General features: G+C 45.5%; 1 protein-coding gene across 1 annotated transcript in view; it reads right to left on the reverse strand.

The window, feature by feature from the left end:
- Positions 1-22,931, reverse strand: part of CCDC198 (coiled-coil domain containing 198) — a 175,650-nt gene that overhangs the window by 143,204 nt on the left and 9,515 nt on the right. The window contains exon 2 of the mRNA XM_069207443.1: positions 8,388-8,470. Coding sequence (XP_069063544.1) covers positions 8,388-8,470 — 83 coding nt within the window. The remainder of the gene's footprint in view (positions 1-8,387; positions 8,471-22,931) is intronic.

The following is a 22,931-nucleotide window of genomic DNA, read 5'->3' on the forward strand; positions in this document are numbered from 1 at the left end:
CTGGCCGGATTAGCTATGTATAATAGGACATCGTCCGCATAAAGTGCCACACGGTCTTCTGGACACACTGGCCAAGACCAGCCTTCCATCAGAGGATCCTCTCGAAATAACTTCGCCGGGGGTTCTATTATTAATGCAAAGAGTAAGGGGGATAGTGGACATCCTTGTCGGGTACCACGCCCGATCGGGAACACCCCTGAGACCACTCCGGTTACTTGGACCTGAGCCGTCGGATTAGAGTAGAGCAGTCCCACAAGACCTCGGAACTTGGGTCCAAGGCCGTTTTTTATAAGTACTTGTTCAAGATAGGACCAATCCACTGTATCAAAGGCCTTCTCGAAATCAAGTAGGAGCAGCGCTAGAGGGGTGTGTGACAGGATTTTACGGTGTGCTAAGGCTAAATGTAGACGCCTAATACAGTGCCTGGTGCTCCGCGTAGGCATGAAGCCGCATTGGTCAGGGTGCACCAAGACGTGCATTGCCTCTTTTAATCTATTGGCAAGGATCAAGGCTAGCACCTTGATCTCAGTGTTGAGGAGGGAGATAGGCCGAAAAGCCGAGCAATTTGGCGATGGGGGCTGGGTCTTCGGGATTACTACTATTGTAGCAAGGTCAATCCCTGAGGGGAAGTGACCTTTCTGCTCGGCTTCTCTATACATCTCAAGTAAGTGTGGGGCCAGAATGTCACTACATTTCTTGTACAGTTCCGCAGGAAACCCATCTGGACCTGGTGTCTTGCTTGAAGCCAGACTGGCAATCGCACTCGTTACTTCCGCTAGGTCAAGTGCTTCGTCCAGCCTGTCCCTAGTCGCCTGAGACACTCTGGCGAGTGTTATGTCGTTCAAGAGGGGGGAAGCTTTTTCAACCGTAGGCCGGGGGTGTTCTGCGTATAGGCATGCATAATAGGAAGCAAAACTCTGTGCAATCTCGATGGGTGTCTTGTGAAGGGTACCTGTGTTATCTCTAATTTCGGGAATGATTCTGTTAGCTAAGGGTCGAGTGGCCAACCAGTGTAAGAGCTTCCCATTTTTGTCCCCCCAGCCGTAAATTCGGGCGGTCGATGCCCTCCACATATGCTTCGCTGACTCAAGTGTTAGGTGTTTAATTTCCTCTCGGACCCTGGTGAGCTGCCTCAATGTGGAGATTTCGGATAAGACTGCTTGCTGGCGTTCCAGTTTTAACGCTATCGCTTCTAACTCGGACACACGTGACTCACGAATGCGCTCACGTGCTCGCAAGAGGCACTTAGCCTGCCCTCTCAAGGTAGCCTTGTAGGCAGCCCATAGCGTGCCTGACGACTGGACTGTTCCCACATTCAGTTCAAAGTACTGCGTGAGACGATCTCTAATCTCGAGGACACAATCTTCATCTTGCAAGAGCCAAGCATTTAGGCGCCATACCGGGCGCCTGGTGAGGTCTACTCCGCCCAGTCGGACTCGCACCGGTGCGTGATCCGACACCCCACGGGACAGTATCTCTGCTCCTGTGACACCGGAGAAGTCCATGGCCGGCATAAATATTAGATCAATTCTAGAGTGTGTCTGATGGGCAGCAGACGTGTGCGTATATTGACGCTCCATAGGGTGCCAAGTTCTCCACACTTCACATAGGCCTAGGCTGTCTGCCCAACTCTTAAGGCCTGTGGCTCGGGCAGACCTGCCCGCTGTGACATCTCCTGACACATCTAATCTAGGGTCTAGAACCGCATTAAAGTCTCCTCCTACTATTGTGATTCCTTGGGGGAGTCCCGCCACCACATGTCGAAGTGAACATAAGAAGGTGTCAAATCCCGCTGGGGGGGCATATACGCATGCAAGATTCAATGTCACGCCACGAAGTAGTCCTGAGACTACTATGAATCTGCCTTGTGGATCGGATCTCGTAGATGTTACCACCATGGGCAGTGAGCGATGAAGCAGGATACCTACCCCTCTTGATCCCCTAGAGAAGCCTGCGTGATAGACCCTATCAAATCCCCCTCGGGCCAACATAGGGCATTTAGTTCCCATGAGGTGTGTTTCCTGCAATAGGGCTACCAATGGGGAATATCTACGGAGAGTGTTAATTACTGCAGATCTCTTGATCTTATCTAGCAGCCCGTTCACATTCCAAGAAATGATTTGTGTCAATGTGGACCAGACGTGGGTTGCGTAGGAGTCTTACAGCTTTGGATGCCAGTCAGTGGGCTAAGGAATGACCAATTAAAACTTAATAACGCAATACTCAAAATACATCTATCTAACCCTAACTTAACCTTCCTCCCTCAAAACCGCCCCCCACCCCATACTCCCACCCAGGAAGCATCTGTCGCCCTAACCGTCAACCAAAACAAGACAGCCATAAGGACTGCCATAGGAGTGGAGTGATGGACCCCTCCATTAAGACGGATCATTTACAATTATTCACTAGAAGTCAAGCCATATTTTACAGTACTTGAGGGGAGCCTGTAGCCCCGCTGTAGCCCATCACGGGTTTCTTCAAGGTGGACCAGACTCTCCAAACCTCCCCATGCGCTCCATTCGGGGCTCCATGGAACACGTCAGCCAAGCGCTGGGGATTGACTCAGACGGCCCTCCTCCTCGGCCTGCGCCTGAATCTGTCCCTTCGGAGACTCAACGGGCAACCCTCCCATTTGTGGGCCAGCCTCTCCCACCGCCTCTCCGTTCACAGAAGTGTCCAAGTGTCCTCGTCTTCCTCTTCGAGACCTAGTACGTTTACGACCCCGCCAGGGCCCACCAGCGGGGGGGGCTCCCCTCTTCGCGCCGCTGGGCCCTTCCGAGCCCCGACGCCCTCCTCAGTCATCCAGTCCCATGCCTCTTCCGGGGAATCGAAGAAGTACGCCTTGTCTGCCATAATAACTTTGAGTCTCGCAGGAAAAAGGAGCATGTACGAAAGCTGCATCGCCCTAAGTTTTTGTTTCACTTGCTCATATGAGCGGCGGCGGACCTGGACCTCCCGGGTATAGTCTGGAAATACTAAGATTTTGTAGTTGTCCCACTGAAGATTTTCAGAGCGCCTCGCCTCTTTGAGGATATTGTCACGATCTCTAAAGTTGAGGATTCAGGCCATCATCGGCCGTTTTGGACCGCCCGGAGGGGGGCGAGGACCAAGGGCCCTGTGCGCACGTTCCACTGCAAACCAAGGTGAAAGAGATTGGTCTGGCATCCAGCTTTTGATCCATTGCTCTAAAAATTCTGTGGCTTTATCCTCTTCCGCGCCTTCCGGGAATCCTACAAAACGTAGGTTGTTTCGTCTCGATCGATTTTCCGCATCTTCTGCCCGGCTATGTAATTCTGCTGTTCGAGTTTGTAACTGGGCCACCTTGGTTCTAAGGTCAGCTAGTTCGTCTTCGTTGCAAGAGACTCTGCCCTCCACGTTAGTGATCCGATTTGCCGCATTTCTGAGGTCCTGCCTGATAAGGCCCATCTCCTCACGCACCTCTCCGATTTTAGTCTCTACAGCTGATTGCGAAGACTGGATTGCCAGGAGGATGGCAATCACTCCGTCTGGTGTTGGGTCCCCCGCGGCTGTCTCTCCGCCCCCTCTCGGACCTGTTGGCGTTGCAAATTGATCAATCTTTGTTTGAGAGGGTGGAGGGTGTTTACTTGCTCTGTCTTTCCCCATGTTATCTCGGAGGGAGGGGATGGAGAACCCAGATCGAATTATGCAGCTCTTCCGTCCAAATTCAGCACCCTAAGCGCATCTACAGGGAAGACACAGCAGTCGGGCCCCAACAGGGTGTGCCAGCGAAATATGTCAAGGACCTTTGAATTTGTTGGCTTCCACTCAGTCATGTGTAGCTGGATTGCCCCGTGTCCGGTTTCTTCTCCTATCAGACAGTTTTGGAAAGACGGGAAGTCGTGGGGCTCGATGACCATCCGCGAGCCCCAGCGCATCGTAATTAAATTCCCACCTCCGAGGTTATTGGCGTGCTTTATCAAAATTGCGGCTGTGGAATAGGGGCAAGCCTTTGGGGAGTCTCTTTAAAATTAAGGATTGTGAATCGCAGGGCACAGCCTTAATGTTCAGGCCCGCTGCGCCCTACTGAGTTCCCATTACGCTGCTTACTTATGGGGAGGGGGGCCCAGATCTCTCTTCTCCCCTCCTCCTCTCCTCTCTGGCGTGAGGGGCAACTGCGCTCCTGCGCGGGCGGACCAGGGGGGGCCGCGGGCGTCCACTTCACCCCGATCGCCCAGGATCAACGGCCGTGCCGCACTGTCACGTCCCCTTAGCCACACAGCTCACCTCCTCCACGTCGTCCTCGCTACTCTCCCCTCGCATAGGCAGGGTATCTCAAGCCGGCCTGTGGGCTCCGGACTGCAGAATCCGGTCCAGACGCCCTCCGTAGGACACTCCGCGAGTTCTTCTTAGCGGGCGAGCCCCTGTCCAGGGGCCCGACCACGTCCACTCGAGTCAGGCAGGGGAGCCCCTCTCCCGGGGCTCACTCTCTCCGGGCCTCTCGCCGGGCCCTCGGGTCCAGCACCTCATAGTCCGGCCCTCCGAGGACCAACGGAGAACGCCGGCTTCGTCGCTCTCCCGTCCCCCGGGGGCACCAGGTTTCAGCTCGCCCCAGGCACTCCAGCCCCGCACACGGCACCCGCGCCGGAGGAGGCCCCGTCAGCGGGCGGGCTCCAACGCCGAGGCGCATCCCGGCGCCGTCAGCCCGGCCGCCATCTTAGGAGACCCACCGACCCGGTCGCATCCAGCCTTCACAGCTCTCATGGCTCGGACTGAGCCAGCGCTAGCGCCGGAGGCCTCCCCGAGGTCCGGGAGCTCACGGGGGCGGTCAGGGCAGCATGGTAGACCTCTCGATGGCGGCTTCTGAGGGCGGATGACGGAGGGGTCCAGAGCACTCTCAGAGTGCGACCGCCATCTTGACGCCCGAAGCCACGCCCTCTGTACCCCTAATTCTTAGACACACAGAGTAGGAAACTGTTGAGTTTTTTCACACATTTTTAAATAATGTGCGCAGCTGAACAACAATCTAAGGACACTGTGATGTGAAGGAAAACAGATGGAATACTGTATGTCGAGGGTTTTTCCATATGCCATTTAAATTGTAAGCATACTAAAGTTATTTTTAAACTGTTCATTCAAAAGTCTTGCTGCATAGTGTTAGAAACAGGGTTTCTGGTTGCCACAGGTATGCACCCTGTCCAAGCAGGAACCACAATCCTAGACATGGTAAGTCAGATAAACACCATGAATTGACCTGTGCTCACCCACTGGTAGCTTGGAACAGAGCAGTTAGACTTCACTTAAGAGGGAATGTGTAAAATATTTGTGCAACACTTCAGACAGTAAAACAGTGAGAACACATATAAAAAGATAGCACACGTGGGTAGAAAAATAGAGCTTAATTTAATGAACAAACAAGACCAAAACAACGAAAATCCATTAAGTAGAAGCTGGGTATGAATTTGTAAAGAATAAACTTAGTTGTAATGCTTAGAAGCATAAAGCGCCAACCAGGAATATCCGGTCATGCTAGACTGGGTCAAATCTGAAAAGTCAAGCCAACGGCGATGGAGCACTGGTTGGATACAGGCACCAGCCTTGGCCCCCTGGAAACAGTACCTTGGTTCAGAGGTGCATTGGTGTCGAGAACAACATGCGAGGAGCAAAGGAGGCAATGCTTCAGCATTTATTCCGAAGATGTAGGCAATGTGTCAACTCCAAGCCACATGAAGTCAGAGGTGCGTCACAGCAGCGGAGATGATTTGGCATTGACAAAGATGCAATGACCTCAATCCTTGCAGCAGCAGTAATGTTTCAGCATCAATGAAATGTCCTCGATCTTTGCAGCAGTGGCAATGCATCAGGGTCGATGAGGATGTGCCAGCTCTGATCAGCACAATGGCGTTGATGCGCAGGTTCTGGCAATTGCAGCACTTTAAACCCACTTTAAAGAGCCCAGGACTGGATGTGGCACCATTTGGCAGGGCAAGACTTGCAGCAAGCAAAGTCCAGGAGAGGTTGCATGATGAAGAGAAGTCTTTGATGTCCCTCAGACTTCTGAAGAACAGGAGGCAATCCAGCAAGCTCTTGGAGTCACTTTGGTTCTGGGTTGGAGAGATTCAGGTCCAGTCCTCACTAGCAGGAGAAGAGTAGCAGGTCAGCAGAGCAGGAGTCCTGCAGAGTCCAGCAGAGTGAAAGTCCTTTCAGCAGCACCGCAGTCCCTCATCCTGGTAGAGCATCCACTGGTCCAGAAGTCTATTGAGTTGGTGGTGTCTGAGGTCCAGGTGTTATACCCAGTGGTGCATTTGACGTGTGGAAGAATTCACAGAGAGACCTTAGACATGCACAGAGTCCCTGCACTTCCTGACATGACTCCAGATTCACTACAAGTGGTTATGCAGCCCTTTGTGGGATATGGACACAGCCATTCAGGTGTGTCAGCTCCTCCCTCTTATTCAGCCCAGGATAGGTCATCAGGATGTTGATGGCCCATCAGTCACACCTAAGCTCCCTTTGTGTGTGGCTGCCTGGAGAATTTGCACAAAAGCTCAGCTGTCACCCACCCAGACGTGTATTCAGAGAAATGGAGCAGGCACCAGATGGTTTAGAGTAACAACATGCCAACTTTCTAAAAGTGGCTTTTTCAGAGTCGCAATTTAAAATGCAACTTCACCAGAAATTTTGATTTTGAATTGTGATTCCAGAGTCAATGAACTCTGTGGGTTCCACCTTTTCCCAATTGGAAATAACACTTATGAAATGTAATAAGGTTTTCCCAGTGTTATCCTATGGGAGGGACAGGTCTTGCAGCCGTGAAAAACTGATTTAAGAATTGTTAAACTTAAAAGTACATGTTCTATTTTTTTAATACATTGCATCCTGTCCTTGAGCTGTCTAGGGCCTGCCTTAGGGGTGACTCTTATGTATTAAAAAGGAAGGTTTGGGCCCTGGCAAGAGAGTTAACTTGTCAGGTCAACATGGGAGTTTATAACTGCACACACAGGCTCTGCAATGGCATACCTGGGTCATGTTTAAAGGGCAACTGAAGTGAGTGGCACAATTAGTGCTGCAGTTCCACTAGCAACATTTAATTTACAGGCCCTAAGAACAGGTACTGCACTTTCCGGGGACTTACGAGTAAATTAAATTTGCCAATTGTGGATAAGCCAGTGGTACCATGTGTTAATCAGAGAGCACATGCACCTTAGTACTAGTTAGCAGTAGTAAGTGTCCAGAGTCTTAAAGCCAGCAAAAACGAGGTCAGCAATACAGGAGGTCAACAACTCCAAGGATGCCATGTCTAACACGTAGGGTGTTAGAATAAGCGTAAAAAGAATAAGAGAGATCACAGCCCTGTCTCCGGTGTGCACTGACGTGCAGATCGACCAGTGGTTAGTGCTTGAGGATGGGTTAGTAGGAAGGGTCACTGAAATAATGCGAATCTGAAGCCAGGGAGGGTTCTGCAAAATTATGCATTTGCAGCACTTGCAACATAATCCATCATCTTCTGCAATATTTCCAGAGTTTTACAAAAACGTTTGGTCCTGAATAAGAGTTCGGTAATTCCATCAGAAAAATATGGCTATTCCATCCGTAGTATTACAAGTGCATCATATCCAATGGCACATGTTATATGGTGGACGGAATGTCTGTCACGTTTGTGACGTTTTAACCCATCTGCCAAAATCTAAATCAGGCTCTGTGTTTCTAGCTGAAAAGTTACTAAAAACACTTATCGCATAGTGACAAGTCACCTTTCTGTTGCGGGTAGCTGAATTTAGGTGTTAAAAATGTGGAACTTGTGCCCCAACAGTGTTAACAGCGAAAAATGACTACACGTTAAAGTAATACTGCAATAAAATGTGCTGCATTGCATTGCATAAGACGACTTTTCTTGCTTCATAATTTAGTTAACCCTGCCGCAGAATTTGTTCCTCCCTTGCCACATAATTCCAGTGACTCATGGCTAGTAGGTCAGTCTGTCAAGAACCAGTATGCCCATGGAGAAATGTAATATATAGAACCGGAATAATTGGGTATAGTGGCCAAGAAAGTGACTGGCAAACCAATTAGGAACTGCTGATTCCTTTAAGAACGAAGATATATCAAATAAATGATGCCCCATCCCAACAGGGAGCTGAGAACAGATAAAATCAGCCCAACATACTCAGTATAAGGCTGCTCCTAGCCCTCTTTTTGCAATTGTATTACTACAAACAGATTACTTCCGGTATTAAACCCTGAGGCCGGGCACACACATTGGGCTGTTCATGGCCGCGCACCCCAATACGTTAATGAAATATCTAGCCACATTAATTTGTAGTTTTCGCAATTCACTGACCTAGCAATATGCCGTGCAGTGACCTGTAGATTGGCACAATACGTTAAATCCAAATAACTCCTCACGAAGTCTGTTAAATGCCGCTTACTTGAAGTCTTCGGGGTGGGTGTCTTTTGATTATACTCGTTTCTTCGTTTCCCATCTCGATGTCAAATGAAATGGGCCTGGGCACTAAAATGGTCAAAAACAAGCCGATATTCAATTTTAGTGCAAGATGGAGTTAATCATTACCCCTAGTGTTTCATTCTTTCAGGTTATACTTTAACAAGATGCCATTTAGCAAGCCAAAAGCAGACACTAATGAAATAAACAGAGCAGCATGATACCCGCCTTCATGAGAGACTGATCTGGCCCAAAACACCCCAATAAGCAAATTTTGTAAATAAGACATCTAGGCGCATATTTACAATCTTTTGATGCAGGGCAGAGCTCCAAGCCTTCTTGTTGAGCTGCCCTGCGCTGAAAGAAAAGATGACGGCGCATTCCTGTCCTTTCCCAGTGCACTGGTGCAAAATGAGCTGCCATGCGCCAACGCAGGTACCCTTGCACCAACGCAGGCACCCTTGCACCGTGGTGCAAGGGTACCTGCATTGTGAGGATGATTGCTTTTATGCAGGAAACAATACCTTCCTGCACAAAAACAATCTTGAGAGGCGTTTTCCTCTTTTTATGTGTGCTGTAGAATGCAGCACACATAGAAAACGTAAGAAATGAGGAAAAGTAAAGGTATTTTTCCTTGTTGTGCCTCCCTTACGCCTTTGACGCATTCCCAGGTTTACTAATCTTTGTAAATCTTGGAGTGCGTCAAAATCCATGGGTGTTGCCTGGGAACACCCACTGCAACACCTATGGAAAACCTCTTTGATGCAGAGTAAGGCAAGGCCGTACTCCATATCTACAAGGCCATATAACGCCAGACAAAGTGGCTTTGCATGGCTTTGTAGTTATGGGTCTACGCCACAGGTGCATCGAGAAAAGTGACGCACCAGCAGCGCAGGCCACTTGTAAATATGGCCTTACTCTTTTTTAACAAATTGATTCATGTAACGCAAATGAACTTAATTCATTTGGATATGTACAGCGGACAGTTTTACTTCTAGTAGGTTATGTTATCTCACATTACCAAATGAATGAGTTATCCATTAAACAACAGGACTGTAAGTAGCAAACAGTGTAATTTACTGAAATACTATCCATTTAAATCTTTGACTGTAGTACTATTCAATATATGTTTTGAACATTAACTTAATAGGTTGTTCCTTGTGGGCATTAATTGCAATTTCCATTGACTCAGGGAAGAACAAATAAGCGCATTTAGGCAGAGTAGCTGATTTATAGTTTAGCAGATAGGGTACTCCACCACAAACATGATGGTGTACACTGTCTGCTGAACTGACTGTCTTCCCACCCTATTTAGGGTCGGGAGGATAGCTAGCTTTCTGTCAACTGAGCCCCTGTTGATTCCGTCATTGTAAAGCTTCCTTCAAGAGCACACGCAGTAATGGCCAACGGAGGAAGGGCACTACGCCTCACACATGAAACACAAAGAGAGAGATGAGAGGTATATGTCTCTCTACGCGTCCTCCCAAAACTAAACACTGTCAACAATTTTTTGACAACCATCCACCAAACTTCCGTAAAGTTTTTTTTTCAGAAACAAACTCCCTAAACTAATTGCCCCCACTCCCAGGGTGCTTTCTTCCTGAGTGGAAGGGGGTCATTATTTTTTTTCCATTGATGGACAGAAAAAAAGAGGGTGGGAAGTGTAGTGATCAATAAACACAAAAGGTGCAGAGAGCTGATTTATAGGGGTACACTCAATTAGGTTGTGACCCTAACCCCATAAATAGTTTAATAGAAAATCTAATATGTTTATAGAACTATGGGGGATTCCTCCTTTACAGAAGAAGCAGTCTCACACACTTAATTGTGTCATGCTTCATGATAGACCACCTCTCTCCATCTTGGTAGGACAATGCCACCCGGGTGGACAGTTTGGACATACCAAAGGGAGTTCTTGAATAAAACTAACTGGATAGTACTGGGATCTAGATCAGTAAAAATTCCTAACGAACTACCAGTAGTTTTCACCGTTAGTAAGGGTGTCAGTTGATATGATTAAAAACATAGGTTGACGGTCGGCATGATATAATAACTCAGCCCATCATTACAACAGTCAGCATGTTTCTGCTCTCACTTTGAGCCTGTACAGGTCTGAGGCATTCTTCAGGGCTGTGGATCCCCAGTTATACAGAAAACTGGCACCTATTCCAATTAGAAGGTTGCAAAAACAGGGGAACACACTCAGATCTTACCTTAGTGGTAAGCTGTCATGTAAACACCTGATAGAGATTACATACTTAAACCTGTGCAGACAAATTATGTCACAGTACACAGAGAAACTATAAGATGAACATGCAAAGTGGAAAACTGCAAACCACTGCACACACTATTGCTGTAATTAGTGCTAAAAACATTGCAAACCACTGCACACAATAATGCTTTTACTGGTGCAACACACTAACACATGCATCCCTATATTACTTAAGCTAGATGCTATTCCTGAGACTCTACTTGGTTCTATCAGTGCTTCCTAACATTAAATTGTGCAACTTATGGCACATCGTGCTAAAAGAAACGCATCCTAAAAGTCCTTACCTTATAAAAGAGGAGTAACAGCCACTGGTCTGGGGAAGGGACAAAGGGCCAGATGTAGCAACAAAGCAAATTGCGACTTGCAATTTGCTAGTCCCTGCGACTCGCAAATTGCAAGTCGCAATTTGCTATGCAGAAAGGTGTCTCAGACACCTTCTGCAACTCGCTATGGGGTCGCAATGACCCACCTCATGAATATTCATGAGGTGGGTCGCAAATTGCGGCCCCATAGCGAGTATAGGCACTCGCAAACATGGAGGCCTGCTGTAGTCAGCAGACCTCCATGTTCGTGACTGCTTTCAATAAAGCAGTTTTTTTTTTTTAAGTGTACCCCTTTTTCCTTAAAGGAAAACGAGCTGCACTTAAAAAAATAAAACGAAACCTTTAGTTTAGGTTTTTTTTCAGGGCAGGCAGTGGTCCCTTGGACCACTACCTGCCCTGAAAAAAATGTTTTGGGTCCATTCACAAACTGGAAGGGGTCCCGTGGGGACCCCTTCCAATTTGCGAGTGGGTTACCATCCACTTGAAGTGGATGGTAACTGCGATACCCTTTGCGACCGCATATGTGGTCGCAAATGGTATTGCATTCCATTCCGAATCGCAAATAGGAAGGGAACACACCTTCCTATTTGCGATTCTGAAATGCATATTGCGAGTCGGTACCGACTCGCAATATGCATTTCTGCATAGCAAAGAGGCATTTGCACCTCGCAAACGGCGATTTTCGCCGTTTGCGACGTGCAAATACTTTGCTACATCTGGCCCGAAGTTCCTTATAGTCACACACTGTTAGGAAGACAATATAAAAACCAACTGTTTTTCAGTGCAAAGGATGTACAGTAGGACAGGAACAGGCCTTTTATGGCCGGTATAGCCAGGCTATAAGGCTATATTAGATGAATGTGTGCTTGGTAGTTTTATTTGTAAGAAGGAAATTTCACCTTCATTACTATTAGTGATGTTGATGGGATAGACAGTCTGAGTGAGGGCCTGATTTAGACCTCGGCGCAGGGGTTACTCCGTCACAAATGTGACGGATATCCCATCTGCCGTACTACGATCCCCATAGGATGTGAAGGGATCGTAATACTGCAGACGGGATATCCATCACGTTTTGAGGGTGTAATCCACTCCGCCGATATCTAAATCAGGTCCTGAGTGTCGATGGTGCAGAGGTGAGAGCAATCTAAGTGTGCGTTTGAGTGAGTATGAGTGAGAATGAGTGAGAGCGGGAATATGAGCAGTGTGAGTCCGAATAAGAGGAATGTGACTTAAGGCCTCAGTGTAATGAGAGTGAGTTGTAAGTGAGGTAGAGCTATCAGTGTGAGTGCAAGGAGTGTGAAGTGAGTGTGAATGAGTGTGAGGGACAGAAGTGTGAGTTGATGGAGTGTGAGTATGAGAGAGAGTGCTTATGAATGAGAGTTTTAGTGTAAGTGAAGTCAGTGTGAAAGTGTGAGCGAGTATGAATGAGAGAAGTGTGAGTCTGAATGAAAGGGATGTCACTATGAGAGGTGTGAGTGAGAGGAGTGTGACGTTGAGGTAGTGTGCAGTGAGAGGAGAGTCTGAGGAGAGTCTGAGTGAGAATGTTTGTTAGTCAGAGGGGGTTGCGTGATTATGAGTCTAAGGGGAAGGGAGAAGAGTATGTGTGTGAGTGAGTGTGGTACGAGTGGAGAGATAATGGAGTTGGAGTGAACAGGGCTAGCGCTAGGCATGGGCAGTGTGGGCAGTTGCCCAGTGCCCCGCACTCAGCCCAGCAACTTGGGGCCCCGCACCAGTGTGACACAGCCAGGACATGGCACAAAGGGTGTCTCCTTGCAATTGGGCACTTGGAAAGGGGCCCCCACCCCTGGCCTCTCCTATGGTGTAGAGAGGTGAACCCCAGGGTAGTGGTGCCCATCCCAGTTTCAAGGACACATATTTTGCAGGTTTGTCTTAAAATTAGGCATCAGCAGCAACCCCCTTCCTCCAACACCCACACAGAGATACCACAGGATGACTGTTGTCCTGTTGTTTAGCTCCCTGGCATTATTAACCCTCTCTTATGATAAGCAACCCTCACAGCTTCAGCCCTTTATGAGCTGTTAACAGGTGCTTGTAGGTGGTTGAAAGGGGGAGTCTGCATAAAGTAGCTTCAGGAGCAGGGGCATCTACTGTGAAGCAAACAGCCCTTAATGTGTATGGAAATTAGCTGGGCCTCGCAAATTCCTTTTCTGCCCAGGGCCCCAAAAATCCTAGAACCAGCCCTGGGAGTGAGAGTGTGAGTAGTGGCTGTAAAAGTGATAGAGTATATTTTTGCATGGGTAACTGCTGTGAATCTGGACATTAGTGAGGTAGGTGTCGGTGTTTTTGCACTTGTGTGGGAGCTGAGGCTGGTTGGAGTCAGCGTGCCGTTCATTGTGGCCATTTATGATATACTGAGGGTATTCTTGTTTACAATCTAGCCATTCCTCAAATATTAGAAGCCAATCTTGGCATAGTATTTTAATTTATGGTGAGATTCTGGCTATCCATGGCATAATATTGGCCCACCCATGACACATTTTTTGTTATTTATGGTGACATTCTTGTTAGCGCTACAATAATATTGGCCCATCCTTGTCATAGTTGTCATTCATTGTGGTATTTTTCTGTTTTAGTTTCATAGGGATTTCATTAAGTACAACAACATTTCTCTTACATTGTATTTAAATCAAAACTGTACACCCCAAATAAACGTCTTAATCAAAACCAACTAAGAAATTTCAGAAATATATAAAAACTTAAACAAAATTATATTTAAGTGGTTACCTTACATTTGATTACAGGATAGTTTCGTCATAGAGTGCAATGAATTTGTGCGATGTACCACTAAATAAATCTAAACTGGTTGCCATTTTGAGTGAGATGTTACTTTCCCTTGCCAAAAATCATCTTTTTACATGTTATTTATCATGTTGTCGTTATTTACCCCTGCTGTTCTTCGGAGGGTTTTGAGATATATTCTCTTAGCAGCATGAAAATAATCATTTTCATGTAATTAAATACCTCTTACCCTATAATCATACCATTCGTTAGTCCAAAATTCCCGTATCTTGGAACAGGAACACAGTAATTACCACTATGTTTTCACGCCGCCAATTCTTATCTGATCCAAACATTTCTGCTTTTTCCTTTTCTCCAGTATTCAATGCAACTCTTTTATTTTTTCATTTTTTGGAATACATTTTTATTAGGCATTTAAGGTTCAAACATTTCACTCATTAGAGAGTTTGAGCAAGACACCTATTCCCATTATACAGTACACTGACTATCGCATAAAAACAAAATTGTCTGGTTGCCCTCCTTTTCAGGTGGCCTGTGACGATCAACAGAAACTATCCTCCACGTGGGTGTCTCTCCCAAAAGTTCCAGCAGTAGTCATCTCAACAAAAATATGAGTAAGGAGCGTGGCTAGCGCTGAAGTGATGAGGACACCCGAGTGATGAGCTCTGTCCAAAACTTCCGATCTTGGCAGAAAGTGGGCAGGGTGGTGTGCCCCGCACATAACCACAATGAGTAACTGAGTAGTGTACATCTACTGGTAGCATCTTAAAGAGGTGCGAGGTGGTATGGCTGGCAAGAATGCCGTCTGAAGGTGGATCGGCCATCTTGATCCTGCAGAGGACGACAACTGAACTAAATTTTGCAGCTGCGTCAGGAGTGTTTATGGTAGTATGCAGTCAGAACTCTGACTATACTAGGGAGCACCAGCAACTATACAGCTGATGACTGGGCATAAAAGATGGAAAGAGGCATAATCAAGGCTACTGGATTTATGAGGCAGGGAAGGGCCAAAGTATGTGGCAAGGTTGATTTAATTATGCAGCAAGAAAAATCTAATTATGCGGCGTAATGCAGCACATTTTGTGATAGTATTATTTCATTATTTTGTCATTTTTAGGTCAAGCATTAGCTTTCGACCTGGTGTATACTTAAGTATACTTATACTGTGGGTTAAAGGAATTTCATTTGTCGGTTGCCATGTCCTTTAAAAATTCTTGCTCGCTAGTGGTCAGTGCTGTTGTTTTCTCCCTCCTTTTTCTGTTTTAGATCAGTGACGTACTGCTATATTGTCCCTTACTTTGTTTTCTTTATCTGTTTTCTGTGACAGATTATTTTTTAGATTGCTTTGGTGCTCCCCTTTCACTGTGGATGTTTTAGGCTGATAGCTTCCTGTGTTTTATTTCAGCATTCCGTTTCTCCCACCTCCTCCCATGCCGCTGACATTTGTTTTGGCTTTATTCCAGTGCTGTCCTCTACCCTGCTCCGAAAATACACTTATTTTACTAAACAAACAACTCCTAAAATAAGCTTATTTTAATAAAGAAAAACCATATGCCCTCGCATTACATCGCAGAGAGTCTCTCTTTCTCCAGGGCCCCTCCCTGCCAGCACTCACAACATCACACACAGGGCATTGCTTATCTCCTTTATGAGGCCATAAACCTACTCAGGCTGCTCTGCTAACTTCATTAGAGCTTTTTTTTTGTTTTTGCTCGTGGGCGCTGTTGTCAAAAGATGACAATTAGCTTGTTTGAAATGTGCAAAACCTATTGCATTGCAAATGCTTGTTCCTTTTGTCTCTCGCCTTCGCTCTCATGTAGTTCTTGTGTTATATTACGTTGGCTGCTGAGTCCACATGTAGGCTTTCTGAGTCATCCTCCGCATTCTTTGAGTACAGGGCAGCTAGTTAGTCATTCCTTTCTGGTGGTTTTCCTCCGGTGAGTAAGTCGCATACAGATTTCGTAAGGGTGCTGCCACCAGCGGCCCTGGTTGTGTGGGAGGGAGGCACAGATAAAAAGGATAGTGCAAGGGTTATCGGTTAATTCACGAGTCAGGGGTTATGTAGCCCAACAGCCCCCTGCTAAACACAGTGTGATTTTCGAAAAAACTCTTAAAATCCTGGTGCTTAAAAAACGTTTGACATACTGTAATGCAATCTGATACTTGTGGTTTGGTACATTGTTATCCTTGGGCCAAGTTATTGTTATATTAAACGAGAAAAACAGGGTAGACTGAGGCTGCTGACCCTTTCCCGGAGATTATCATGCATGGCTCGTGTGATAATTTTATCATTTACTGACACTCGATTTCCCGAACTTTAACCCTCAATCGCTTTCAATTCTACTGCTACTCTGACTATCTACTATCCTGTCTGACATCAATTTAGATGTTAGTGGACAGTTTGTCTTAGTAGTTAAGATTCGTCTTCACATGCACGCTACATAGTGCATCATTTGCAAACCAACAAAAATTACATTTGTCCTATACTTACTTAAAAAGAAGCCAAGTTTGCAGTTACATAATATATCAGACGGCCGCAACATATTGGATAGCAGCAATGTAGCATAACAAGAACTAAATCTTACATACTATAGAAATTAACTACATAACATATCTACTAGTTGGAGCATACCAGGGCGCAAGCTCTGCTTTCCGACATGTTGTCTATTTTTGGGCTTGCACCACGCCCATCTCACGCCCAATTTATGGCGCAAGAAAAGGCCAGTTATGAATTTGCAATGCCAATAGCTGTAACTCAAGTAAATGCGAGACCCACCACATTGCAAATGCTTGTTACACTTGTAAATCACTGTCTGGCCATTCATTGAACCTCATTAGTACCAATTTAATATTCAAATACAGCAGAATTCAACAGAAAGATGACCAGTCAGCTTTTGCAAAAGGCCTTCCACCGTACAGTAACTCGTCACTGCACTTTTACCAGCTTTTGAACCGTTTGAGCTAGAAACACAATTTTGAGATTATGCAGCAGATGATAGATTATGTGGCAAAAGCAGCAAATCCATAATCATGCAAAAAATGCTGCAGCCACACAAAAGAAGTCCAGTGCCCCATAGGCATAATGGTGTTCCTTAATGTGGGTGTTTTAGAAGTCTCTTGCCAAAGGCAGTACTATGCATAAAAAGCACGCCCCAGAGAAGTATTGAAGAGGAGGCTACCCTTGGGTCACTGACTGCTTGCGCTGCATTTGAAGAAAGAGAACATTGGTGGAATGGCTTTATAGGCTCCAGTTGACCTAGGAGAACAGATCCCAAAGCTACGCAGAAGTTGAGGCTAATAGGGATAATAGGAGAAACATAAACATGTGTGACCTGATGTACCTATAAAGAGGGCTTATTGCATCAGGAAGCGAAGCAGCCTCAAGTCTTGTTGGGACAGGAGAGTGGAACTCTAGCCCACAGCCAACACAGAGACATATCTGCTTCCCAGGGGTCCACAAGAGGAAAGAAGAAACAGTCCTTCTCAGCAAAGACAACTTGTGGACATGCCTGTCAAATTTGAGAGCAGTTGAGTAGGACATTTGTAGAACAATAATAGAAGGTCAAATCTTGTATGACAGTGACAATAAACATCCAAAGACATCAAGGCAATGAGCGAGTGAGTGAGTCCAATAGGGGCACTATTTCAACTGTGTAATCGACCATGGCAGACGTTACGACAATGCTTACTGCAGCGGTGGACGACCTCAAAGCATGTGAATAAATGCAATGATCTTGAAGAAAGATCGAGACAAGGTAAAAATTGAGTATGGATTGTCAGAGAGTTAGCAAAGTGGGTAATATAGACACCTACTGTGCAAACCTGTTTCATCACACCCAGAAAAAGGTACAGTCTGTGTAATCTCCATTGTGAGGGCTCACAGAGTGGGATTGCCAAAGAACGAACTAGTGGCAAGTCCAAGGGACATACTAGTTAAGCTGGTCTCATCCCAATCTAAAGATTGAATACTGCAAGAAGGGAGAAAGAGTGAAACAACAGAATTCAACATTAATGCTTTCCTTCTATTTCAGTACTCATCACTGAACACCCTGAATAAATGAAGAGCACTTAAGGTGGTGGTTGGGAAGCTCGGAAGCTTGGATTCAAAACCTATGTGATTACACATCGTAAAAAGGGCAGAACATTACTGAATGTGAAAGATCTGCTAGTTCAAGCTAGAACGAAGAACATTTGATGGATCAACAGAAAGCAAGATTGGAATGGAGTCACAGTAGCAGGAGAAGATGGGGAGGATGGTCACTTAATAAAAATGGAAAGATTTCATCAGTGCGCAGGGATCGTTGGTGAAGGGTAAAAAATATTGCTTTGTTAAAGTAAAACTCACATTTTGAGGGGCACACATATCACTCGAGAAGGTAAACGTATTCCCTAAGTCTGGAGGGTGGGAGTAGTCTATCTACTTGTCCAGATTCACTTAAAGACTCCGTATATATCTATATATATGTTTGTGTGTGTGTGTGTATATATATATATATATATATATATATATATAAATATATGTATATGAGTTTGAGGGTGAATGGATAATACTGTAACTGTGGAAAAGAAGGAGGGGTGGGGAACCTAATGCCAAGGTGGTTTGTTAACGTTCCAGTCAAGTGGTATGGCTATTGACAGAGATCCTACATGTAGAGAGAGGAAGGATGACGATCATGTTTAGGTGTTATGCCATTTCTCATGGAACATAAGGGGTATGAATTTCCCAACTAAATGGTAGATGATTTGATGAGTGCGATTTGCAGACTCTCATGATGATGTTTATCTAAATTACACCCGTTTGGTCACTAAGGGCCATATTTATACTTTTTGACGCAAAACTGCGCTATCGCAGTTTTGCGCCAAAAAGATTAGCGCCGGCTAACGCCATTCTGAAGCGCCATGCGGGCGCCGTATTTATTGAATGGCGTTAACCGGCGCTAGCAGACCGCCGCTGCCTGGTGTGCGTGGAAAAAAACCACGTACACCAGGCAGCGCCGGCGTTGGGGAAAATGGCGTTAGGGCGTCTTAAAATGGGGCAAGTCAGGTTGAGGCAAAAAAATCGCCTCCACCCGATTTGCGCCATTTTTAAAGACGCCATTTACATGACTCCTGTCTTAGTAAAGACAGGAGTCATGCCCCCTTGCCCAATGGCCATGCCCAGGGGACTTATGTCCCCTGGGCATGGTCATTGGGCATTGTGGCATGTAGGGGGGCACAAATCAGGCCCCCCTATGCCAAAAAAAAATATTAAAAAAAAACAAATTATACTTACCTGAACTTACCTGAATGTAACTGGGATGGGTCCCTCCATCCTTGGGTGTCCTCCTGGGGTGGGCAAGGGTGGCAGGGGGGGTCCCTGGGGGCATGGGAGGGCAGCTGTGGGCTCATTTTGAGCCCACAGGTCCCTTAACGCCTGCCCTGACCCAGGCGTTAAAAAGAGGCGCAAATGCGGGGTTTTTTGCCTCGCCCACTCCCGGGCGTGATTTTTGCCCGGGAGTATAAATACGACGCATTTGCGTCGCAGTCATTTTTTGAGACGGGAACGCCTACCTTGCATCTCATTAACGCAAGGAAGGCGTTCACGTAAAAAAATGACGCTCATTCCTCATACTTTGGCGCTAGACGCGTCTAACGCCAAAGTCTAAATGTGGCGTTAGTTTTGCGCCGAATTTGCGTAGAAAAAAACGACGCAAATTCGGTGCAAACGGAGTATAAATATGCCCCTAAATATTCACAATTAATTACTCACAAAACATACCCAAGACTATTTTTCATGCCAGTCAAATGAAAGTCTGTGGGGTGGTGGTTACCTTCCTGTGGATCTCAAGTTTGAAGCAGAGGAAGTCATGATAGGAACGTATGTGATAATCTTTGGTACAATGGAGGATACAGGACATACACCTAAACCTCAAATTCTAATCAGGAATTGTTTACGAAGGCGGTCATATACATTGTTAGTGACAAAGGCTCAGGTGAGATGATGTAGCTAGGGGACTTTAATATAATATCAAATCACAACTAGACGCACACCCACAAGGTAGTTGGACAAGAGGTGAAATGGTTCACACGATGATTTGAGCTTTCTTAGACCTGGGTCTGCATGATGTATGGATGTATATTTACCCCACTCAGCGTGAATAAACCTTTTTATCGCATAGCCCTATGACTTACACAGGGATAGACATGATATGGTGTACTAGTATGCTAGTTTGTGCCACAGAAAAGGTGGCACTGGGTCTCAATACAGACCACGTGGAATGGGACGTAGAAAAGGGCGTAGAATAGGTCCCTCACATTTAAGAGGATATCCAGATCAGTTTAATAACACAGCTAGGCCTTCTTTTGTTTGTATGGTGTTTGGGGCTTACCTGAATGTATTTTCCTATGTTTACCACTTATATGTGATGGATAAATTATGCAGAGTTGGGGGTCTGTATTATGAATATTATTGTGTTAGTGCTAGAGGGCCCCTACTGATTTTGTTATTTCATGACTCCTGTCGAGGCAATTCTTTATCAGTAACGATGACACTTTTTATACCGTTATCATCACTGTTTATGTAAAACTGGTATTATCTTACAGATCGGCGTGCTGGGTAAACCTGTGAGCTCTTGGTATCTTAAGGAGTAAAATTGCTATCCAAGCCTGTGATAGCTGTATAACCAGTAGAACAGTTCCACAGCCTACTGACAGGGATTCTTAGGTCCGTGTACATCTTCATTTTCCCACTCTGCCACCTCAAAGAAGATTCCCGGGCACAATACATGACTGTATATCTACTTGGAAAATGTAGAATTAGAAAGCTGTTACATGGCAGTAAAGCAGAACTATGCTACATACATATCAGTTGGAGGCAAGGTCGAAATGTATACCGAGATTTTTTGAACTGCCTGTAAAACATGACTTTTTGGCAACTTTTACGCAAAAATGAGTGAAAATGCAAAATGTTACCACCACTTTATACCAAGATTTTAGTGGTATTTCCATCCCCAACATCACCATTGAGAATATACTTTTTAGTCACATCATATGTGCCTCTTCAGGACTGCCTATATAATAGGATCTAGGAGGCAATTCAGAAGGTTCCTCTGAAGGCAGTGAAAGTTGAGTGTGTGACCACCACCTCCTAGCCGCGCACCAAACATCTTTGTTTTTTTAAAACAAACTCCCAGAGGGGGAGTTTGGTATTAAAAAAAACAAAAAAATCCCCACGCCCTGGAAGTTTTCTCCCATGGTGTGAATGCAATTTAGCTATTTTTCTGCCCAGTACCCCAATCGCTGTACTTCAGACAATCTGCTCTATATAGGGCGGGCAGTCTGATGTCCTTACTGTGATGGGCCCCACTCTGTTGGGCCATCAAAGTAAGCTATACGACGGCAGAGCCAGCAGGGGCACTGCCTTAAGGCAGAAGACAGTCCACCTGACTCATAATAGTGCAGGCGGACCAAGGGTTTGATGGACAGGGTGCTCTGCCACATCTGTGCGGAGTAGCCTCCCTTCCAAATTAAGATTTGCATTGGATAGTTTCCCAAAGTAACGCAAAGTTGTGCTATGATCTGCGTTGCGTTACTTTGTGTCAATCGGCTGTTCCATGGTTGGTACATGAGTGTCCCATGCACCCACCCACGGTTTTCAATGCAATTTCTATCTACCAACTCTTGTGGACAGGGATTTGTGCAAAATGGCTCTTTGAGGAAAGCGTATCGAGGAGTAATGTTTCCATTTCTCCTCCGTTTTCCTTTTTGCATTTGTTCTGCACTGTACAGCACACCTACAATGCGGGGAAATTGTTAAAAGATCTCCTTTCTGTACAAAAACTGTTTACAGAATGTACACACACTTGCACTGTGGCTCAAAGATGTGTGCTCGGGCGCGTGGCAGCCTGAAGCGTGCCAGCGCAAGGAGAACGCTACACGTCATCTCTTGGTAGTCATGGCGCTGTTCTGTTCTGTTCTGTTCTGTTCCATTCATGCAACGCAGGGCAGCAATTTTAGTTGCTGTACTGTGTGTCATGATTTTATCATAAGACAGTGTCTAAACTGACTTTGTAGCTCTTTAGCTAATTGACTTGAAAATTGCGATATAGTATATACACTTTGTCCCTGTTTGCTTATAAGGTTGTTGAGTTAAAAAAAATCCTTTGAACTCATTGGATTCGATAAAGCTATTTTTGCTGCACCACTTCTCGACACACAGATTAAAAACAACACCCTGCACCATGCAGAAACAAACCCCAGATTATGGAAGCACTATGAGGCCATACAGATTGTAGAAATAAGATACAAATTAGCTAATTATATCACATAAATTAACATAATATATTCAATTTACTCTTCTTATGTTACACCTATGAGTTACATGGAATCCTTTTTCCAACTAGGTTTATGCATGTCCTCACGTTCACAGAAAACACAATTATTGTTGCAAGATTTCATGGACCCCATGTTCTGATTAGTGTCGTAATTCCATTTTTGCATAATAGTTGCTAAATTGACAAATGAATGGGAAGTGCAATAAAGACGAGTTTCTAACAAGGTTGTAGGAAGGGTAACACAACACAGATGTTAAGGTCTCTTGTTATCATGGGTGGGCTCTTGGTTGACTCTGGGTTTGAATACTTAACATTAAAGAATGAGATTGTATTAATTTTGTCCTGACCTTTAATTAAAAATAGAGGAGGAGGTCAGTGGTGCTCCTCAGACTTCCACCACAGGATATTAACTATATGGGCGGTACAGTAATGGGGAGATTTGTGGGGGCTTATTGGAGAACATGGGAAGTACTTAGAGAACATTTTTGGGCTCTATGAAGAATAATTTAGTAGGTATAAAGTCCGGAATCTAGACCGCACAGCCTTAGAAGAAAGGACCCGAATGCATTTGTCTTGATGAAACGTGCCCAAAGCTTTCTAACAATAGGTAGAGCATGGATGAGGGGCAGTTCTGCTGATTCTGTGTTGAGCAATGTCTTTTAGGAAGCCCAGGATCCTCATCCCTTTTCTTTTTGGCTGAACTTCGATGAAGTTCGGCAGAGTGGCCTACACAAATTGTTAAACGAGGGATAATTTATCCAAGAGGAGAAGAAACCGTGGCTTGCTTAAAAAGACAGGGGTGGAACCAGAGTGAAAAGTAAAACAAAGCAAGCCAGGTGAAGCAGAGCTTCAACTCAGCACGG

The sequence above is a fragment of the Pleurodeles waltl genome, chromosome 9 (genome assembly GCF_031143425.1).
Source record: "Pleurodeles waltl isolate 20211129_DDA chromosome 9, aPleWal1.hap1.20221129, whole genome shotgun sequence".
Lineage (NCBI taxonomy): Eukaryota > Metazoa > Chordata > Amphibia > Caudata > Salamandridae > Pleurodeles > Pleurodeles waltl.